This window comes from Micromys minutus (assembly GCF_963924665.1).
Source record: "Micromys minutus genome assembly, chromosome: 31".
NCBI lineage: Eukaryota > Metazoa > Chordata > Mammalia > Rodentia > Muridae > Micromys > Micromys minutus.
The window spans coordinates 9,137,814-9,161,020 of record NC_137966.1 but is presented as its reverse complement, the minus strand read 5'-3'; the positions used below and the strand labels follow the sequence as shown (position 1 = coordinate 9,161,020).

At 44.7% G+C, this 23,207-nt stretch overlaps 1 protein-coding gene across 6 annotated transcripts in view; it reads right to left on the bottom strand.

Annotated features, from left to right (window-relative positions):
- The window catches only part of TENM2 (teneurin transmembrane protein 2), a gene marked incomplete at its 5' end in the record, with an annotated part of 923,762 nt that overhangs the window by 187,297 nt on the left and 713,258 nt on the right, over window positions 1-23,207 (bottom strand). For 5 of the 6 annotated variants that reach the window (XM_080942456.1, XM_080942457.1, XM_080942458.1 and 2 more), the window contains 2 exons: window positions 5,622-5,827; window positions 20,037-20,159. In XM_080942456.1, coding sequence (XP_080798582.1) covers window positions 5,622-5,827; window positions 20,037-20,159 — 329 coding nt within the window. The remainder of the gene's footprint in view (window positions 1-5,621; window positions 5,828-20,036; window positions 20,160-23,207) is intronic. The other variant, XM_080942459.1, reaches the window with a different exon arrangement.

The following is a 23,207-nucleotide window of genomic DNA, read 5'->3' as shown; positions in this document are numbered from 1 at the left end:
CTGCCCTCAGGGGACAGGCCTAGGAGAGCCCAGCTTATTGGTACCTGGGACCCATGTTGACAGACTGGTTGGATGGACAGACAAATGGTGCAGGCAGAGGGTTGAGATACTCAGTTACCCCAGCATCCCAGAGTCCCACCTCAGCTTGAAACCATGGCGAAGCCCCCTTACCAGGGCAAAAAAGAATGGAGCGGGGAAAATATTTCCTTTCGGGAGAAGGCTTCGAGACAGATCAGAAGGAGCCAGAGGCAGGAAAAGCTAACAGCGCTAATCGGCACTCACAAATTTGCTCTTGAAAAATGTCATTTGGAGGGCGCGGTGGATGAGGACCAAAAGGGATGTTTGCTCAGCTCATTTTGATGTGGATTCACACACGCCCAACCTGTCCCATTTGCGTTTATTTAGTATGATGGCGAATGAACCTCTCTTCTACAGGGCTGTATGTGTAACCCGTGGACTGTTTTGTTTCTGCCACAGAAGCATCTCAGTGGAGAGGAGGGGCTGCTGGCTCCCGCTTCCATCTCATCGCTGCTCCATGCCTCCTACCTCCTGGCAATCAAGCTCCCGTACAAGTTGCCGCTGGAAGTCACTGGGCTCCAGGCTTCATCAGTCTGAGTGATGAAGTAGGCATTTTTAATATTTGCTAAACAGGACTGTGGAGAAGGTGAAGTCTCGGCAGGGCTCCCAAGCGGTAACTGCATCTTGTTGTCTCAGGTTAATCATGTACCTAATTTGCCGATTATTGACTTGTTCTCGCAGAGGGTTTTTCCTTGGCTTGACATATCAGTAGCAATCAGTGATGAGCTGTCAAGCAAGCTTGCTCGCTGCCGTAACCACCCAAGATCCGGACTTGCGGCAACAGACTCTGATCTGAGATTTCCTCTGATGCCTAGCCCTGAAGCCTGGTCACATGGCTATTTTTCCCCCCTCCCTCGGCTTAATCTGTTTTGTAGCTAGAACCAGGGTTCAGCAAACCTGACACAATTTGTCGGATTTCAAATATTTGGCAAGATCCAGCCTGCTTCGTCTGTACACACACCATCCCCAAAAGAATTTGAGTTGGTAGTTTAAGCCTGATTTATTTTCTTCACCGTGTCTTAAAAAGGAATGCAACGTAGGGTGTAAAAGAAACCGCATCCTTTCTAAGTGGCAATGTTTGAGAAGTGGTAAGAATTAAATTATGAAAGAGAGAAGAAAATGAATTAGTCACGGACACAATGCTGTCCTGTTTAGGCATGGTGTGTGCTCTCTGGGGGTTCTAGCAGACGGTCTGTAAGGGTTTATTTGTAGGAGTGTACACAGACCAGCCACCAGGACTGTCACTGTACTGCGAGTGGAACTCACTCTGGCTTCTCATTCGTATTTCTGGTCCCCTGCTTCTGGGACCATGGCCCACTGTTAGGATCTGACTTGTTACGGGCAGTAAGAGAAGGGACTTAGGTTTCACGTGCCACAGAATTCTCCAGGAACGAAGGCATTTTGCCACCTCCTTTGCTGTGGGAAACTGGCCTTTGCATAGGGCGATGGGTCTCTGCCATTGAGTCAGAAATAGACACGGATCAGTCTTCACTCACTGAAGATGAGCACATCAAGTGTGGATCAGAACCTTGGTGCTGATGTCGATAGTGAGATAATTCTCCGTTGGGAGCTGTGCAGTAAGCAGCCCACCACCGAGGAGGGGGTTGCACAACAGCTTTGGCCTCTGCCCAAGGATTTGTAGCAATCTCTCGGCTGTGATGACTACAAGTATGTTCAAGCATTGCTAATGGCTCTCTCTACGGTGGGAGTCGGGGCAGGTCACAGCCGTCCCTGGTACAGTCACCTATCACCAGACTGAGGAAGAGACAGCATTTGCTATTTTAAGCTACTGGGACTGTCAGACTTTTTTTTTTTTTCTTTCTTTCAAACTGCAACGGATATGCTTTGCTAGAGCAAACACATATAAACATTTAGCCAAAGGGGACTACTTCAAATTATGAGTATTTTTACTTTCTTTTTTTTTGTTTGTTTCTTAAAATTTATGGCAATGAAAACATAATTTGTTCTTCAGTAAGAAGAAATAAGGAGAAAATTAATTTTAGTTTTAAACCTCGTCTTTGCATAATTACCTGTCCGTATCAGTGGTTTGATGACACACATGTGCACATGCACACACACAAATGAGAGAGAGAGAGAGAGAGAGAGAGAGAGAGAGAGAGAGAGAGAGAGCGAGAGCACTTTTGGAGGTAATTGTACCCTGGGCTTTGTACATGCAAGATGAACGCTTTTCTATCTCGGTTTCCAATGCTGAAGTAGAATGAAATACAGATACTCTTTCCCGTTGGGCTTTAGTCTACCACGGTTTTCCACGTCTTCATTGTGTTGTTCTGTCTTTTATTAAATAACTACAGTAACGTGGTAGGCAGAGTAAGGCAGGCAGAAGAGACAATGAAGTTCAGGTGGACTTAGGAATACGGTCTTCTGACCTGGCTTTGGGCCACTGTCCTGCCTCTGTCCAGAAGCTCTTTGCCTGACTGCAGACTCCCTCTCCTCTGTTGCTTCTGCAGCTTTTGTTGGAGAAAGAGTCAGCTGGGACTGATTCTGAATCCTGGGAAATTTAAGCAGGTTAAAAAAAAAAGATTCCTGTCTATATTTAATATCCTTGGACAAGGGTACTAAACTTGTAGGCTCTTGGTCAGAGCAACATACTCTATAAAATTTAAACATAGCCATTTCATGCAACACCGTCAATGGAGTTTCATCCCCTCTCCCCTCCCTTCCTTTCCCTTTCTCTCTGGCTCAAACGAGTCACCTTGGCTAGACTGCCAATCCCCATAGAACTTGTGTTCCTTGATAGGATATGCCAATAGAAATGAGAAATTCTATAATAGCTTGAAAAGTGTGTTAGTCGCCTATCCCCGCAAAGAGCTCAGCACCGTCTCTCCTCTAGGAAATGTAGCTCATCAAACGGACAAGGGTGCACGTAACAACAGGGGACGAATGTGAGGGTGTGCACGGAACGGTTTTCTCCCTTCTCCCTGCCACTGAAGCCCTGCCCCGAGAGTGCACCCGTCTTGTGCGTTTCTGGGCATCTATACTGTGCTATGCTCACCCGGCCCCCTAACACACCCTGCACTCCTCCATTGTCAGTCAGACTGAAATCCCAGCTCCGATCACTTCCTTTGCTACTCCCTTCCCTTCCCTCCAAGCGGAGGCTGGGGCTGTCCCTGGGGTGAAGCTATTTTGAGAGGACGGTCGCTAGGACAATCAGGAGCTTGGCAGGAGATGGACAGTGTGGCCGTAGCCACAAAAGAAGGGAAGACCTTGTCATGGAGCACTGGAGTCCTGAATGTCAGAACAGCGGGGAAACTGACTGGAGTGTGTCTGTCGCTATGACTCAAGTGCAAGGCTGCCACCCCGTTTTCCTGTAATCACGACTTTCCCAGGCTCTGGTCTCCAGAGCTTGCAGGGCAAAGGGGGAACAACAGAGCTGGAGAACTTGAAGAGGCGCCCCCCCGCCCCCCCCATAGCGTGGGTCCTTGCAGCTGGATAGCTGAGGGGAAGGCTGTGCTCAGTTGTGCCCAGAGGCATGTTCCTCCATCCCCCAGATCATGCCGGTAAGCAGATTTCTACACTGTAAATCCTTCCAGACGACACAGCTGAGTCTGTGAAGCCTGAAGGTCAAGGACTCCGCCTGACGACTTCCCAGAGCAGCACCCTGCTGCCCGGCCAACCGTTCTGGAGCCGCCTCAGGGACTGAATTCCTCTTTCTCTGGATAAGACTCTCTTCGTAGATCAGCTGTCTTCTTGGTCAGAGATGACATTCACTCATCTCTGGATAATCCGTGCCTAGCCCAATAAATGGTCTTTCTTCCTTCTTTCTTTTTTCTGGATGGATGGAGGACGCATTGATTACCACTTTACATATTGGTCCCAATAGCATGCACTGCATATGGTAATAAAAACCTACACAGCCCTCTCCTTCTCAAAAACAAAAACAAACAGAAAAAAAAACCCAACCTCCCCCCCCCCGAAAAACCGGAATAGCCCTTAGAACCTTTATATCGATTATTGAAAGCTATAAAGATAGGATTGCAAATAAGCCTCATCTCAAGAGCCAACACCGGTCGATTGGTAGTGGCTGTCTTGAGAGTTGTGTGGAGAGGTATTTGTGTACCAGGCTCAGTGAGCAAAAGTGCTTTCATCGATGAACAATGTCTGCCGTGAGCAGAGGATAGGGTGTCCTGACTGCTTCCTGTTGGCCAATGATTTTTAAAACCTAAATTTCTTCCAATAGGATTTTTTAGATGAATATCTTTCCAACACATTTCAAAGCCAGCTTTGACCGGACATCTGGAAGCTTTCCTTTCACAGCATGCTTCCTAAGGTACTTCATATTTTTGCTAGGTTTGAGGCAAACGAGGCAGGGGAAACATGTGACTTCTCTCAGAAAACAGAGTTCTCATTGGCAAAGGGACTCAAGATGGGTAGGTGTTAGCTCAAGTCCATGTATGATGAAATCTATCCTAAGAGGCAAGCCTGCAAGTCAGGAAAGGTTCCTGTCTCGGCTATTAAGCCCGTGCCACAGAAGGGAGCAAGAAGAGATGCTTCCACATAGCTAACACTCTAGTGAGAAAAGTCTAGCCACGGTGACAATGACAGTCAGACAAGACAGGAGTTCCAGAAGAAGGCTCTTCTCATTCAAACTCTGGCGATCATCTCCCCTTCACGCTGTAAAGCATTTCCCAACATGCTCGCTTAGGTACCACAGAGGACTGTCACTGGACACTGGTTCCGAACTTCCACTCTTACCATGCACAGTAATATGTTACCTAGTGTGACCTTATTGAAATGACCCTTCAACATAAGGCGCCCCTAAACTAACTTCTAGTCTGGTCAAACTAGACCCAACCTTAGTAGGGTATCACGGGTTCCCAAACAGTGATAATTCTTGTAACAGAAACTTAACTTGAAAGAGAAAACGCTCAGTGGTTTAAGTTCATTCACTGCCTTGTCACCCCCTTAGCTCATTTCAGAGTAGTTCTATAACCCAAGAAGAAGTTGTGGTCCCACTAGAAATCAGTCTCCATTCCCAGGCAACCGCACGCCTACCTTCCACGTCATGGATTTGCCCAGCCCAGATAGTTTAGACATATAAAATGGTACAGCACACACATTGGGTCTGATTATTTTTTAAAGCATAGTGTACTCATGCACGTTGTATCAAGTCAAATCTATTTCTTTTTATGTCTGAGTAATATTCCATTGTATAGACATGCCTTTTTGATTTTATTTTTGTCTAGCCATCCATCATTTGGAAATTGTACTGACTTCCACTCGGGTATGACTATGAGTAATGCTATAGGGAACAATAGTGTGAGCTGGATGGGAAGGATGCTTTCACTTCTCTTTGACCTACAAGAGAAGCCTCTCCGGCTTGTGGCAATTCCCCAGTCGTCTTTCCCAGTAACAGCCGACCTTACTCTGTAGTGGCTGAACTCCTGTGAAGCCAGCAGCCCACCGAGCTTCCGGTCTCTCCAGCACTTTGTGGTTGTTTGTCTTTTAATTATGAGCATGTCAGTAGGTACAAGGCAGTGTGTCTGTACACGTCAACCACTTGGTCCCGTCAAGTGTGGCCATACCTGTGCGTGAGACGGTGGCAGTCCTCTTCTTATATAGACACCGAAGAGGGCATCCTTTCCCAGGGAGATGTTGAACTTTAAGAACTGAGGCTGGCTGATGTGAATCTGGGACCTCCAGAACACCCCTGGCGGGACCTCCTGTGTCACCCGTCGTCCGACTTCTGCCTCGCCGCTGTCTATGCTGCTGTTTTTCAATGACCAGGGCACTGGAACACAGGAGTAGACAACGAGTCAGTGACATCTGTATACATTAGTCGATTATGGATATCAGTTGTCCCTTTATATTTGGTTATAGGCCGGCATTTGTGGCTGCTGTTTCAAAATTAAGACGAAACTTGTTTCCTTTGAGTGACAGCTAAAACATTGAGGACTTAAACAAACAGAAAGCTATAAATTCATACCACAGGGCATGAGGGACCCTGGCACAGGGCTTTTTAGGAATTCTATTAGTAATCTCTACTGATAAGATATAGTATGAGCCACACTCTGAGAAGCAGACATGAAGTCACAACCCTCCCCCCATGTAACTGGCATCTTTATTTTTATTTTTATTTCTTTATTCTTCTTTCATACCTTACATTCTGACACAGGTTCCCTTTCCTCTACCCCTCATTTTACCAGTCCCCCTGTGCCTCTATCTCCCAGATTCACTCATCTTTCATTTCCTCCCCCCCCCCCAAAAAAAAACCAGGCCTCCCATGAATATCATCCAAATATGGCATAACAAGTTACAATAAGACCAGGCACAAGCCCTCACGCTGATGAGGCAACCCAGTAGGAGAAGAGGGGTCCTGAGAGCAGGCAAAGGAGCCACAGACAGCCTCATTCCCACACACACTCCCTCACTACACAACCACAGTTGCCGAGGTCCTGGCTTAGACCCACACAGGGTCTGTGGCTGTCACTTCAGCCTCTACGAGCCGAGCCCTGGTTTGTTTATTCTGTGGGCTGTGTTCTCATGGTTACTGGCATCTTTAAAATGACCAGGACAGATATGTTAACTTGGAGCCACTTTTCTTGGAGACTTTCATTACTCTTTCCAAACAAGTCCAGACGACTCTGCTACTTGAAACAAAATCCAGTCTGAAGTCCAAAATAAATAAAATAGCCCAACAGAAAACGAGGATGCCTTCTGACTGCGGATTGGCTCCTTCCTTCCTGCGGAGGAAAGGATGGAAGCACCCTGAGAAGGCACCTCTTCAGCTTGGGCTGGCACCAAACTGTCACATTCTTTTGCTACTGATACTGAAAATTTCAATAACCCATGCACAGCTTCCCAAAGCACGTGGATAATAGAAGTTTGGTTAAATGAAACAAACACCCCATAAAAAAATTCCCAAACCTTTTCTTCTTCCTTATTTTTAACTTTTCTTTCCTTTTTCTTTTCTTCCTCCCCTCCTCTAATCTATCTTCCTCCTTTCTTGAGACAATATCTTTCTCTATAGCCCAGGTAGGCACGGGACTCACAACACATATAAAGCCAAGCTAACCATGACTCAGCAATCCTCCTGCCTCAGCCTCCCAAGAGCTGGGATTCCAGGCATGAACCAGCATGCTTGGCTCGCAGTGTCTATGCAGAGAGAACTGCTTCCTCAGAGTGAGCTAGCTCTCTGCCTGTACTTCCGAAGGCGCTTTCTTTTGCAACCAGGGCAAAAAGAAGAGTAGAGGGTCAGCTGCTCCAGAGAAGCAAGCAAACTTATATCTTAGAGCATCGTTTTCTCTGTCTCCACGGTGAGAGAGCATGCAACCGACATCTGGTCGCATAGGAACCATTTGTGATGGCCACAAAAGGATTCAACCACAGTAGGACATATAAGCAACTCATACCTTCCAGGATTTCAAGAGCTTCCAAACCAACCACAGAAGAAAAGTTATTTCTGTCTCTTGTTCTTCCTAGGGGTATGATCTTGACACACCCACACCAGTGGTCTTGCACTTCAAGCATCTCTAGCATGGGCAAAGGAGGCTGGACCAAGTTCTGTTCAGTGTTCTGCAGTATAGATAGTCCCAAACATCTCTGCCTATTTATATATGTATAATGCTTAGAGTATATATATGTATATATGTATACATATATATATACATATATATATATATCGCATCACACACACACACACACACACACACACACACTTCCTACTGGATGGCCATGAAAACATATAGAAATGCCAAAGATTGGCTTTAAAGTCCAGTGACTCTCTCTGACTTGGCAGAGATGGCTTTGTCACTATAATCAGCTGCACCAGGACAAGAGTCTTTCGTGGTTTTAACCTAAGTTTCCTCACCCATAAAACAGGGAGGTGGCTTATTGGAATTCTGAAGGTCTTCTATGTCTAAACTATGGAAAATCAGAGTGCCTTGAATACATGGAGGCGCCCCTCTGTGAAGAAGGCTTCATTTCTTGGTAGCTCAGTAGAGACCATTAGGGAGTGAGACTAGGCCAATGCAACTAAGCAATGGGCTTCTGAGGGGAGTCTGGAAGTTCCCATCTGATAAAGAGAAATGTGCAGAGACGTCCTGAGTGGTTTTCACCAATAGAGTAACTAGTATGTCAGGCTGTGTGTCCTGCCAGGGGGCCCACGAGGCAGTACATAGGAGCAGACTCTGACTGCCTTGTCTCATGTCTTGCATGCTTGGTTCTTAGAGTGTTATGAGGAGTCAATGAGTTTGATCTGCAGAAAACCCTCAGAATCATTTCTGACACTAAGTATTACTATCTAAGGCCCTGAACACCAGACAACTCTTTTAATTTGAGGGATTTCTGAAATCACAGCGAGTCAAGGAGGAAACAGCTATTCTCACAAGGTGGAAGGAGGCTGAGAGTGCTAGAAACGAAGAACTTTTTATTTAAAAATGTTGCTTTTTCTTTGGTCAGATTTCCCTACCCAGATTGAAGCCTTGGGGTGGATGGGATACACTCAAACACATTAGGAAAGGAGAGAAACAACCAACCCAACAATGATGGAGTTGACAGCAACAACGGCAACCGTGACAACAAGAACAAGGACAATGACAATAACAATGACAACAATGACAATGACAACAATGATAAAGACAATAATAATAATGACAACAAGGACAATGACAACAATGACAACGACAATGACAATGGCAATGACAGTAATGACAAAAATGACAACAACAATGACAATGACAACAATAATAATGACAATGACAACATAACAATAACAATAATGACAACAATGACAATGACAACAATGACAAAGACAACAATAATAATGACAACAAGGACAATGACAACAATGACAACGACAATGACAATGGCAACGACAATGACAATAATGACAAAAATGACAACAACAATGACAATGACAAAAATGACAATGACAACATAACAATAACAATGACAACAATGACAAAGACAACAATAATAATGACAACAAGGACAATGACAACAATGACAATGACAACAACAACAATGGCAACAATGACAATGACAATAATGACAAAAATGACAACAATGACAATGACAACAATAATAATGACAATGACAACATAACAATGACAATATTGACAACAATGACAATGACAACAATGACAATGACAATGACAACAATGACAATGACAACAATAACAAAGACTACAATGACAAATACAACAATGACAAAGACAACAATAATAATGACAACAAGGACAATGACAACAATGACAACGGCAACAATGACAATAACAACAATGACAATGACAACAATGACAATGACAATCACAACAATTACAACAATGACAATGACAATGACAACAACAATGACAATGGCAACAATGACAATGACAATAATGACAAAAATGACACTAATGACAATGACAACAATAATAACGACAATGACAACAATGACAATGACAACAATGACAACAATAATAATGACAATAACAATAATGACAACAACAATGACAATGACAACAGTAACAATAACAACAACAATGAGAATGACAACAATAATGACAATGACAACAATAATAATGAAATAACAATAATGACAACAACAATGACAATGACAACAACAACAATGACAACAACAGCAGCCACCTCCCTGGACAAGAAGATCTGTAGGCCTCTGACAGGGACCAAAGCAAACGCCGACGGAGTAACACGTGAGGGAACACGTTCACACTGAAAGCGCTTCGAAGACCCAAGTTCTACCTCGGAGCTTAACAGACAGGTGACAGATGTCCGTCACACCCGCGGGCCTCAGAGCTGCAGGCTTACTGGCAGGCTGGGAACCTGCTGCAGCCAGCCGCCTGCCGTAGCCTCTGAAAACCTACATGAATTCTAACCCGCTGGGGACATGGACAGGAGCCTGCTTCCACGGTGGCTGCTCTGGAGAAATCCAGAAATGAAGCTCCAGTTTAGGGCCATGTACCCCCCTTTCTTGTACAGGACTCTGATTTTAGAAGGCTGCGCTGAGGAAACCATCTTCAGCTCTCCGTGGGTAGAGGCTAGCTACAAAGCAGCCACACCCCTTGGTGTTTTAGATGTTTCCTTTCTTCATGGGTGAGCCTGGAGGCTGACAGGGCTCATATTTTGGCTTCCAGTGTGACTTCCTGCAAGTTCCTTAACCTTGCTGGGCTTCCGGTCCTCTTGTAAAATGGAACCCGTATAGAGTGGGAATAGTCAGTGTCCACAAAGAGGAGCATAGCACCAGGCCCAGCACATTGTAGTAGCACAATAAACGAGGCTACCTACAGGGGGTGGAAAGAGGCCATTCAAGGAGCAAAAACTACATAGAAAACATCTGTCTTTTTTGGAGTTAAAAAAAAAAAAACATTTTAAAAGGTAGGAAATTTGGTGTATTTATGTGATCTATATGCATGTGTGTGCACCCATGTTTAGAGGGTGTCTTATTTCGTATGGTACAGACTTACTTAGAAGAATAAGCTTAAACTCGGGGCTTTGAACCTGGCCCCAGTAAGTCCTGTTTCTCACTTTGTTGGGACATAGCTTGAAGTACCTGCTCCTGACCCTAGGCGGCGCTATGGCCTCCGTAGTCCTCTAGCTGTTCCTTTAGGTCAGAGAGGGGCTAATTGTCTCCCCTTTCCCTGTATCATTCTGTACCACTCCCCCAGAATGGGCGTCGGCACCACCTGCCCATCTGGTAGGTAATTTTCAGCAGAGCCCTCTGACAGTTGGGAGACAGGAGAGCCTTGAGGGAGATTTACTTTGAAGACTTGCATGCAAGCTGAATTTTTTTTTTTTTTTTTAAAAGACAAAATTACCTTTCGAGAACTCTATGTGGAATGTGCTATTTAAAGAACCTTCCTGGCGGACCATTTGGAAGAGTCGGGAGTAAAGTTCTGGTATCTCTTTCCTACAAAGTAAGTAATAAGCAAATATACCAGGAAATATGGGATACAGTGGGCAAGCCCTTAATATGAAGAATCAAAAGCTAAGGGTCCTGGCCCTGGCCCGTAGTGACCTTGAATCCTTTGAAGAGGGATGGATAAGAATAAACTGTTCTAAGCTGAACCCCCGTTGGTTTAAAAATGTCTAGCCCCCAGGGTCTGGGTGCCTTCTCTGTGTTAGAATGTCAAAGATGTAGAGCTGGGTTAAAATGCCCCCTCCCCACTCTCACCTTCCACGCTCTGCAAAGCAGGTTGTAAAAGTCATTCTTTATACAAGTCAAGAGGAGTTGTAGATGTGTGTGTGTGTGTGTGTGTGTGTGTGTGTGTGTGTGTGTGTGGCTGGGGTGTGTGCCTATCAGTGGAATAGAAGGGGAAACATCCGAAAATGCTTATAGTTGGTTTACAGGCGTCTTTAATTTTTAACGAACTCAGTGTCCTTGCTATGTGTTCCTTCTACTGGTAGACGGTGTTCTGGTTTGTTTTTCTGGTGCTTTGATAAAACCCTGACCCAAAGCAGCCCGAGGTAGAAAGGGTTTATTTGGCTTACACTTCCTGGACACAGTCCATTACTGACGGAGGTCCTGGTAGGAACTCAAGCAGGAGCAATGGAAGGAAGCCGCTTACAATGTTTGTTAGTGGTTCTACTCAGCCCGTCCTAGGAGTGGCACCACCCACAGTGGGAGGAGCCCTCCTCCGCAAATTACCAATGAAGAATATGCCTCACCCCAAGGCGTGCCTATAGGCAAATCTGATAGAGGCAGTACCTCAACTGAGATGCCCTCTTCCCGCGTGCCTCAAATGATAATGGAACACAGCCACCACAGATGGTAAATGAAACCTTCGAAACCGATTACCCCGAGTCTGCAACCGAACGATGATTTTGCAGATCTTTTCTCCCTCCATAGGTCTATACGAACACAGTCATTCATATGTGGCATTCTTATTTGAAAGTAACTTTAGGTTTAAAATAATTTCAAGTGCTACATGGAATGTCTGTAGCCTTTGACCCAGATTCTGTGAATATGATACACAGTAGTTTTAGCACCATTTTCTTTTTCCATATGTGCACATATATGTACATATGTAGTTAGCCCTATACATCTGGGATGTCTATGGATTCAATGAAATAGTCAAAACTATCTGAAAAGAATAATTTCTGTACTAAATACACGCATTAGCCACTCTTTCATTGGGATTCCCAGAACAATAGAGATAGCGATTATTTCATATATAGGGAAGGATATGCCTAGGTTATTCAAATTATGTTACTTCTGGAGAAGACTGAACCAGTTCTCCCAATACACTGAAAGATGACAGAGTCTCTCTCTCTCCCTTGTTCCCTCTCTCCCTGTGTGTAGTTTTTTTTTACCTCCTTAAAAACACTGAGGATCAATTATAAATAAAACCCCCTTTTACCTTTACATACTTGCATGTGTTTATCTTAAATCAGGGATCGTCTTTTTAAGAAGCCCCCAAACGGACCTTGCTTCCACCAAACGCTTAGACTTTATTTGAATTGGCCAGTGCTCACCCTAATGTTCTTTATAGTAAAAGGAAGAATTTTCCTACGATCCCCAAAATCATGAAAGTGAATATATTGAAATGTGCAGTTTTAAAAACAGTGAAAGAAGGGAAAAGAACGATGTAAAAACTAGTAGTTGCTGCAGCCTGCAAGGGGACAGAGATGACACACAGCTGGAATGGATTCCACAGATGAAGGTTTGAGCAAAGGTTCTCCTCAGCCGTACAGCTCTCCCATAAGAACATGGCTGGTCCCTCAAGGGATAACCACGGAGAGACAGGTAGTCAGGAAATGCTAACCATCAGGATTTGATCTCTATGTACAGAATGGACAGCCTCACATGGAGAGGTTCAGAGGTCTCATGGAAGCTCTCTAGGGCTGGTCAGGTCTCGATGGGAACCTACATGCTGGTGTTTATACATCTTTCTATCCTGTCTGCCACAGCGTTCCCTTAAGTCAGCTAGAATCGGGAGCTCAGATCTGAAGGCTTGACTTGTAATGGTATCATTTCATATATAGACTGCCCAGAGTAGACACAGTTAATAATAAAAAAAAAAATGGCCCAAGGACTGGCGTGGGGCTTTATGAAGCCACAGCCGTTTTCCAGATCAGTGGAAACCAATGTAAAATGGACAGCCAGTATGCTTGCAGCCTGGCAGGGGGCAGTGCAGGGGTCGTGCAGATTAAAATATGAGGGCCAGAGCAATCACAGCTACAAGTCTGGTGGCTCCAAATGGCTCCAGCTGCTTCTCGTGTGAGCAGCTCTGTGCACCTGCTTGAGTGAAGAAAGGCAGCCAGACTTTACTTAGTTAACAGTGATGGATGGACATCCTAAGCATTTGGCTGGGTCATCTTATAGTCAAGCGACAAATATTTATCAATCATCTACTTCACTGCTGGATAAACTTTTGGCCTACACAGAGCTGGGACGCCTGTCACATTCTAACTCCATTTTACAATAGCTCTGGAAGTCTGAAATTCAGGGTCATATGCTCTTGATTTTGGGGGTCATGAGACCAATGTGACTGGGTGCTGGACAATGGCTGGGAAGGACAATCTGGCAAGCAGGGCCAGGTCCAGCCTTTGCTTTCCATAGCTGCGACCTCCCCTAGAGATTTGTCTATGTGCCACACAATGAAAGGTTTAGATGGTGGCCATTTTCCCCAAGAGGCAGATGTCTAAGATCCTGCAGTTATAGAGCTCAAGTCCCCAGCCTACCAGTGAGATGTGTGGTGTTTCTAAAGCACCACTCTGATGATCAATTTTACATGATCAACTCTATCACTCCTCGGACGGTTGCTCTTGTAAATGGGAAACTACTGCCTACTTCTGAGACGTGTACCTAAAATTTCAACCAGTTTAAGGAAGACGGATGCTGAGCCAAATGACAGTCTTCCACGGCTGCATTAGGACTAATAATTTTGGAACGTGTTACCATAAGTCATTTATGGAAACAGGGAAGTTATTCCCCAAACAAGTGATAAAGAGAATGGACTCCTAGTTATCCCAGGGAAATGAGACCTCATATTAATACTTCCTAAGTTCCCTGAGCTCCAGAGACTCCTTCACATCAATCTGCCTTGTGGATTATTCTACCTCACATATCTTTATCTATTTCAAATAAAGTTGAATTCAGAAGATTGCCTCGGTCATTACCCTTTGCCTCGATTTATCTGGGTATCAGAACAACCATCCGAGGCTTTCCTTTAACCAAAAGGTAACCGAAGCAGTCCCGCAAGGACCTCAGATTAGCGGTTAAGAAAACGCAGCTGGTCTGGGCTGTCATTAGCCCCAACAGCCCTCAGTCACTGCATGGTTATTCTCAGGAAGGGGCTCCCAGAGTGAGAGATCCCCTGCTCCAGTGATGGTGTTCACAACGCCACACATGATGGTTCTTGTAAAATCCTCCAGGTCTAGGGAGAGTATATGTATGGCCTCTGCATTTTGCCTAAGATAAAAACAGCCAACATTTTCACTGCTTCTTGTCAAATATTTATACCCCTGACCCTTCGGTGAACTCGCTTTGCTTTGCCATGCTGCTTGCTCTATTAGTATTGTTGATGGTAGCTAGATGTGCAGAGGAGGGACTGGCTGCTACTTGGCAAATGATCTCATAGCTTGGTGCTTTCCCCATTATTCAGATGGGAAACCCAGAGTTGATGGAAGTTATGTGACTTGCATAAGGCCTTATAGCTCTTCAGTGGTTGAGCAGGGATTAATGATCCACGTCTGGCCCCCAAATAAACCCAAACAACCAAACCCCATATATCTATTGGGTAGACTGCATTTCAGAACCCACACTATATACAGAGGATCTCTAGAAAAGAGAATCCAGAATGAGAGGAGCTCTGGGTATATATCGACCCTGAGAAAGAAGGGTAGCCAATGGGAGAAAAGGCAAATTCGGCACGTTGAAAGAGGATTGGATTATTTGTACCCAATGTCAAGCCAGAAAGATACTAAGAAGAACAAACCATATGAATCTGAGCTAGGGTCACAAATCCATCCTAGTGACATACTTACTTGGTACCCAGCTGTATGACTGTATAACACTCTCAACATGGTAGGGATTGCAGCAATGTAAGCCGATGCTGGTGTATTTGCTAATAGAGTCTGCTATAAGGTGATGTTTGACCCCTTGTCCTTCTGGGAACATCACCAAGTTTGGAAAAGTCCCATGCAGAGATGCAATCATTTGAAACCCTGAGCTGTGTGCATCGAGAAGCTGAGTGACAGGAGCCAGAGGAAGAATTACCAACCTCCCTGTGAATCTGGCTTCCAGTACCATGCATTAAGCCAACGAGTAAAAATCATTATGAAGTTTTTGCTGAAAGGGCAAGTGTAGAAAAACATGTTTCTAAACAGAATAACAGTCTTTGCCATTTTTTCCAACTTGCATACCATCTGGAAATTCTGATTTTTTTTTTCCAAAGGGTAGGAAAGAAATGTGCTTCAGGCACAAATAAATGTTTACAGCTGAGTTATAAACCGAGAATGGTAGGGCTTAAAACAGGCAGGCTGGCAGTGATGGGGCTCAAAGCTGCAGGAGACAAATAATGTTTGGGGCTCCGGCCAGCCTGTCTTACACATTGGCCCCTTGGAATGGCAAGCCTTGTTTCCCATTGATCTCATCCAGAAAATGTGTGGGGCAAAAGCCTCACCTGGGCCTTGTGTTAATTCTCAGATGGTAAAGGAAGGGAGATAAAGTGGTATTATTGTATGTCTTACAGCCTTCCGTTTTGGACATCCCAGCATTTCGCGGGGTGCCTGTGGAGATGTATTAAATGGATCCACCGAGGGACGCGAGGGTCACATTAATGATGACAGAGATTCACAGACAGTTTGTCTGGTGCATGGCATCACAACAGTGTCCCGAAAGGGTTATCTCAAGCTTGTGAAGGAATGCCATTGTTCAGATGAGAAGTTGAAGGCTGGGAACAGATAAGCATCCCAAATAAATAAGGTCAACCTATCACATAGGGATGAAGCCCGAATTCGTATCCAGCCAGATCAATGCCAGTATTCTACATGGGTTTATAGGATTTTTTGAAGACAGCCAGGAAAAGGACATAACCAAACCTCAACGAAGAAAGAGAAACAGGTTTTGGGACCTTGGGACACCCATAATTAGGGTATAGGAAAGGTCCTAGAGAAATAGAGATGGGTTTGGAAATGGTACGGGAAAATCATCAACTTTTTTTTTTTACATTGCTATTAAAGGGTAAAGTTGCAAATACTTTCGTCTGTAAGGCTGTACAGTCTGCGGCACCTGTTTGCTCCACGGTCTGATAGGCACGGCGATGCTCCGATAGAAACTATCATCACGGTGGGTGGCCAGCCAGATTTGGTCCATGGGATAGAGTTTGCTAACCTCAGTGACACAGAGGACAGGTCAAAAAGACTGATGGATTTTGAGAAGGATCCGTGGAATTCCACATGAGAGCATATTCTTTCCTAAGACCCAGAGCCAGTGACACACCCTGACACAGCTCTGTATACAAAGCTCTATACCTTGTTTCTGAGTCCAGGCAATCTTTATGCTATCTGACCAGGTCAGAATACTATATCGAATCTTCATTCTTAGGGCTTATCTAAGCCCAGATTTATAGAAAAAGCACTCGCTGTCCCTCTAATGAAGATGTATGAGTTCATTCCTTTGAACATAGAAATACACACGAGACGGTGAGTGATTCTGGCAGTCCAAGTGCAACTTTTTTTTCCCCCAAATGTGGAAACCAAGATCATCCACTGTAAAGTTTAATTAGAGAGTGTCGGGGGTGGGTGGGTAAGGTAGGAACTTGTAAATGGATAAGCAAGAAGAAGACGCTGCCCCAATAACACTCTCTCCTAACTAATGATGGGGAGCTCTGTTTCACTATGGTATCGAAATGTGGGGGCTGTCTTGTCTATTAGACTCCTTCCCAAACCTGCACAATGTAAATACTCAAGACCAACTAATGAAATCTCTATCGATAGACCATCTTAGATGGGACTCACATGCCCATGTTTTGCTTACATTTTAATTTGCTCCTGCTGGATACTTACCCAGTAATTGCTTAATAAGATTAACCTCCCTGGCAATGTGCGGTGAATCTTGATTAAAACATCGGTGTGAAGGATTATCCTACACCACAAAAAAATTGAGGGGGTGTTATTTAATTAACTTATTGCCAATATGTCTTGATTGTCTCTTTGAAACAGTGGGGAAGTGGTCGATGGGAATTGATTTGGGTTATCTAAATGTATGGAATTGGTGAGTGAGGAACGGGGAGGTCACTAGGTCCAGAAATTCAAATCTCAAGTTACTCAAGGACATTAAAAATCTTTCCTGTCATTTTACAAGATTTCCCTTAAGCTCAAACAGGCAATCCAGCATCTTTGGTCATCACCAGAGTACTCTTTCTTTCTTTCTTTCTTTCTTTCTTTCTTTCTTTCTTTCTTTCTTTCTTTCTTCCTTCCTTCCTTCCTTCCATCCTTCCTTCCTTCCTTCCTTCCTTCCTTCCTTCCTTCCTTTTGGCATTTGGAAAGCAAAGGTATTGAGTTTTATTTTATTTTAAGGCAATTTTGAAATTTCACCCTTTTTATAAAGACCAGTGGGCAAAACTCACAGACCAATGCTTTAGCAAACAGCTTCCCTGTCCTGTAACTCATCTGGAAAATACCAAAGCCAGTGGTATTACACAGTGTGAACTCTATATTCTGAAGTACACAGGGACGCCTAAGATTCTGCTCTCCCCCGATCTGATGAAAAGATGTCCTTATTCGTTACCTTAGAGCAGTGGTTTCCAACATATGGGTCACAACCCCTTTGTTGAACCTCCATTTCCAAAAATATTTAAAGTGTGATTTATAACAGTAGCAAAATTAGAGTTATGAAGTAGCAACAAAAATAATTTTATGGTTGGGGGGGGGGTCACCACAACACGAGGAACTGTATGAAAGGGTCACAGCATTTAGGAAGGTTGAGAACTACTGTCTTAGAAACAAGAATTCCTAAGACTTGTTCTTGAAGGGGAATTTTCCTCGGCTGTCTATGACGGTGTAGAATGTTAAAGGGAAGTGGGGTTGGGAAATAGAGCATAAAGACAAAAGAAAAGGGGGGCTATTTTCATTTCTGGAGGCCTGTGAAGATCCCTGGGTCCTCGGGTACTATTTCATAAGCTTCTGTAACACAACTTCAGAAACCTCTTGTCTCCACATCTTATGCCTGATGGGATAAATCTGCATCTTGACTTTCAAATGTGCCTTCTAAAGGTGTCTGGTTTGTGGGCTAAAAACCAGTAATGGGTAGCAGAGACTCCATGAAGCAGGGCTTTTAAGAGCTGTTCTATGAATCTTTGGAACTGGGGTAATTCTTCACCATAGGGAGCTAACTAGTGTGCTGGCTCTCATTTCAGGGTACCCCTGGCCTTCACCCACTAGTTACACCTCTTCCAGTTGCGACAGTAAACAAAACAACCCTTTTCATTCATTGCCAAATGTCTCTCAAGGGGCAAAAATGAGAGCCACCGGTGTAAAGGAAAAAAGAATGGAGTGAGGTCAAGTACTGGAGGTGAATAGATGTCATATCTGAGGGCAATAAGTTTGTTTCTGGGCTTTGTGGTCAGTTAGGATGACATTTAGTCTTTCTTTTGAGATCTAGTTTTACCTACTCGATAATGGGAAGCATATAATTTCATCCTTAGATAAAACTTTTTCATGCTTACTCAAAGGTGGTTTACTGTTGTGATTATGACAGAATAGTGATTCTTAAAGACTGGATGAAAAGACAGAGGAATCATACCCAAAGGTGTAGGACAGCCTTGGGAAGAACGACTTAAGGATCATTAGTGAACCACGGTAAGAAATCCACACCCAAGGTGGAGGAACTCTCCTCAAGAGAAAGTACAGATATGTGCATCCTGTCTGAAGACCCCCGTTACACACACCCGGATCCAAGTTTGTGCCTATCCCATTCCCTTTGTATCAGTTTCTAGAGCATTCTGCTTTTGGAGCTGAAGTTACACTATACTATGCTGGACACATGATAAATATCTAAGAAAGACTCCTGCCTTTTTCTTTGAAACATTCCTGAGGTGTATTCTAAAAAAAATGCTCTCTCTGTGTGTGCTTTTAGGTATGTCTGATTTTCTCTCTGTCTCTCCCCCCTTTCCGGGGTGTGTGTATGTGTGTGTGTGTGTGTGTGCGTTCACGCTGGTGACTAAGAAATGGACTGAAAAATTCTGTTTTGGAGAAGCCCTTTTGATACAATCCCTAGCTTATGCGATTTCCATCCGAATCACTCAAACTGCCACCAAATTATCAATGCCAGCCCTGGTAGCTGTGCCACTGGCTGCTCTTGTCATTTAATTGCTCCTGTCCCCACCTTCCCGTGGTGGTTCTGTTTCTTTTCCCCCTCTCTCGGGTTTTTTAGCACCTTGTTAGCACCTATTTTTCTCCCCTACACCAATACTGTCTCCTGATTGCCTCAATGAACATTCTATTGTCCTCCTCCAGGGCCTGAAAATGGAAGCTTTGTTGCCGAGTTGTCAAAACTCTTTTCCATTCTCCCCCAAAGCAGAACAGCTCTGTCTGGCAAGACTACTCCCCAGGGAGGCTGTATCTCTCCTTGTGGGAGAGGGACCCAGGCTTGTGCTGCCAACTGCTTCCTGCCTTCTGATCAGGCAGGTTTTTGCTGCTGCCGCCACCGCTGCTGCTGCTGCTCCAGCTGCTGCTGCTTCTGTTAGGCCTCGGAATGCTTTCAAGCATGCTACACCACATCACTCGCTGTAGACAGCATAGGTATTCGCACTGCTTGCAAGCAGACGCTCTGCCAGATCCAAGTGACTCCAGCCAAACACAGCTAACAGACAGGAACAGCAAACAGCTTTTAAACGGGGACACCTATGAAAGGCAGTTTTTTTCCTTTCCCTTTCCTTCTTTTTTTTTTGCATGCCTTCCAAGACTCGGATTAAAAAAGAAAAACCTGAAGCAGCTGGCTAGAGCTTTGACTTTTCCTGTGACCTCAATAGGGCAAGCAGCAGCTGTAACCTCACCTTTGCCTCCAGATGGCACTGTTGCCACATCATCGTTTCCTGGTAAGCCGGTCCTTACGCCATTGTTAAAGGTGTGTCCATCTGCCGGCTGGAGTTGCCAATTGAGTCCGAGCAGATGCATTGCTGCAGGAGAGACAAAGTAATGAAAATATGAATAGATAATTCAGCAATGCAAATGTCAAGGGGGAGGGCCAGGTGCCTTTTTCCAAGCGACTGCCTTGTAAGGAAACTGCAGTTCAAAAATGGCTTGCCCCAGGCCGTCAGGAGTAGCTAAAATAAGGAAAGTGGCAATCCAAGAGCTTCCTTCTCTGCTTTTGTAGCACTTCCCAGCCTCAAGCCTCAGGGGCAGCACCCCTTGTTGGGAAGTGGAGGGGGAGGCTGCGTGGAGGTCTTATCTTTGAGGACCGGGTCACTCAGTTACCTGCTTGGCGGCGCACCTGACATGAATGCTTTTAGACAGGTGCACTGACAAAGGCTGGGTTCACCCAGCTACTCAAAATGTGAGTCAAGTTCGAGAACTCAGCTACACTGCTCCCATTTGACCGGCCCCGAAATGTCACCACAGCCCGAGGTATCTGCAGTCTCACTGTGGCCCACTTAGAGCATGGCCATCTATCTAACTGTGCCAAAGTTTGAATACATACATGTATGAATGTCTCTCCCTCTCTTCATAACAAGTGCATATCCTTTTAGCACATCGTGAAAATGCTTAAGGTAGGTGTGTAGGTGTGTGTGTCTGTGCATGTGTGTGTGAGTGTGTGTACACATGTGTAATAGTGATAGAAGCCCTTTGCAGGATTAAAAAAAAAAAAAGCAAAATAAACATAGTATTTATTCAGTTTCCCCCAAGTATGGAATGAGATGTGAGATTCTCACAAGCATTTGCTCTCAGGAGGCACACATGCATTTAGAGGTCGATTTCCATGTACGCAGCCTTCTGGTCCTGCTATTTTAGAAAACCCAGTGTCCTTATCTATCCCCGATGAATCCTGGTTTTTATTGTTACCGGGGGTGGGGGGGTGGGGGGGTGCACCTATGTTTCTTCCAGGTCTTCGTCTAAGAAATGCTTCATTTATAAATAAACAAGGAATCCTCTCCCCTGTGTATTTCCCACACAAACAACAACTGCGCCCCGACTGTCTGGCATTTCCATGGGCACAGGTCGATGCCTGTTGCCACATCCGTAGCAGCTTGACAGGAGAGAAAGGGCTGTTGATAGGAAAGTCCTGAGTTTGACATAGGGATGGGAGAAACAATTAACCACAGGAAACACAATTAACAATGCTTAGGAAATTGTTCACATAGCAATTAATCCTGCATGCCTTGCGACCACCTAAAGTCAGGCTGTATTCTATTAAGGTTAAAAACCTATCTTCACACAATGCAGCTTAGATTGACTGCTGCAGATTTAGATGGCAAGGTACCTGGGGGAGTATCTGAAGCTTTGCTCTCACGGGCTTCTCTACCTCAAGCCACATTTTCCGGCTGCACGTCTCCACGAGGTGCAAGGCCCACGGTCGCCCAGATGATAAATACTAGTGAGGGTAAGTGACATTCACTGTACTCTCTCCATTGAGGTAACACCTAATTTTCTCCTGCAGTTTATCCGTTATATGTAGGTCACTTACTTGAAGAAACCAGATTCTATTGCCTCAAATAATGACATATTTTCACCATACAGAGGTCAGGAAATGAGAAGTCATCGTGGTTGCTTCAAGATAACGATAGCTTCTGATTTGTAATTACCAGGTGAAGGGAGTCAAGGAATTAGCTGTTTTAAAATGATTAAAAAAAAAAAAATACCCGATACCATTAGGTTATTGGAGCTTGCCGGCAGCCAGCTGCTGCTGTGCCAAAGAAGCAGGCCTTTGGAGGAGGGTCCCCAAGTGTGGAGACAGGTGTCGCCAACCAGCAACCTTTGCAGGTGCAGCAGGGGCCCCAGCTTAACAAAGCTTTGATGCTCCTGTCTAGGAAAAAGCAGTGGGTGACAGTCAACAGTGACAACCTCCCCAGTGCCCTAACCACAGGAAACCGCTCTCCAGAACTGCTCCCTCTTTTGCTACTCAGGGTTGTCACTCCCAGGTACAGGGTACATTGCCACAGTAAAATAGTAGATGGGACTATAATCTTACTGAGCGTAGAAGGGGCACTCTCGACTTGGTGCTTTATTTTCAAGGATGTCTTCTCTTCCACCTCCTTAGCACTTTTTTTTGTCTCTTTTGTAGTTCTTTATTATTGTTGTTATTACAATTGTTACCCACACCACTGCCGCCACTGCCACCGTTAACAAAGAAATTCAAGTGAACTAGGCGTGGGGTCCTCAGGTTCAGAGGATGCGAGTCGAGTCACTTTCCAGACAAGTCTTGGACCGAAGAGGAAAATGAGTGAGATGAAGGTGAAAGACAAAACAAAACAAAAACAGACAAATAAAAAAGCCAGGGGAAGTCAAGTCGCCAAGCACAAGACCTGTCAACCAGCAGCAGCTATGCGCAGAAATGAATCTCAGGTTCAGACACATCTCCCGACATTTGAACCAAATGCTAAGTAAATGAGTAAGAACTGCCTCGGGGGATATAGCCAGCTCTTATTTTGGGGGAAGGGCATCTGAAATGGGCTTCTGTTGGCTTTTTAAATTTTATTTTATTTTTGTTTGTATGTGTCGGTCAACTGTCCCTTGGTCCCTGGAGTGAGGAAGATCTGTCATCTCTCTGGCCTGTGGGAATAGAGGAGGTGTCCTGGGATAGAGGTGCAGAGTAACTGTGACGTAAATGGGTTGCCTGACTAATGAGAGAGGACTGTTCCTTATTCTGCTATGGACTGCTTCTAAGGCTTTGTCTAAGGAATAATCCCTTTCTCCTTCCCTCCCTCCATCCCTCCCTTCCTTACTGTCCCTTTGTAAAAGTTCCCTTCACAGGTAGACTAGAGGGCAGCTTGGGGGATGCCAAGGAAGGTTACGTCCGAATGGCTCTCTGGAAGAGCTGGCTGGCAGTATCTGAGACACAGATACCACATCCGTGTTTATTAGGGTAGAACACAGCACGCCGGGTCACACGTGAGAGCTTAGACCGCAGAGCACTCCATGCTTCTAAATAAACAAAACACTGTGGTGATAGAGAGAGCAGGGTGGGATATGACGGTCCACAGTGTACAGAGAAGGATGTTTTCAACCCC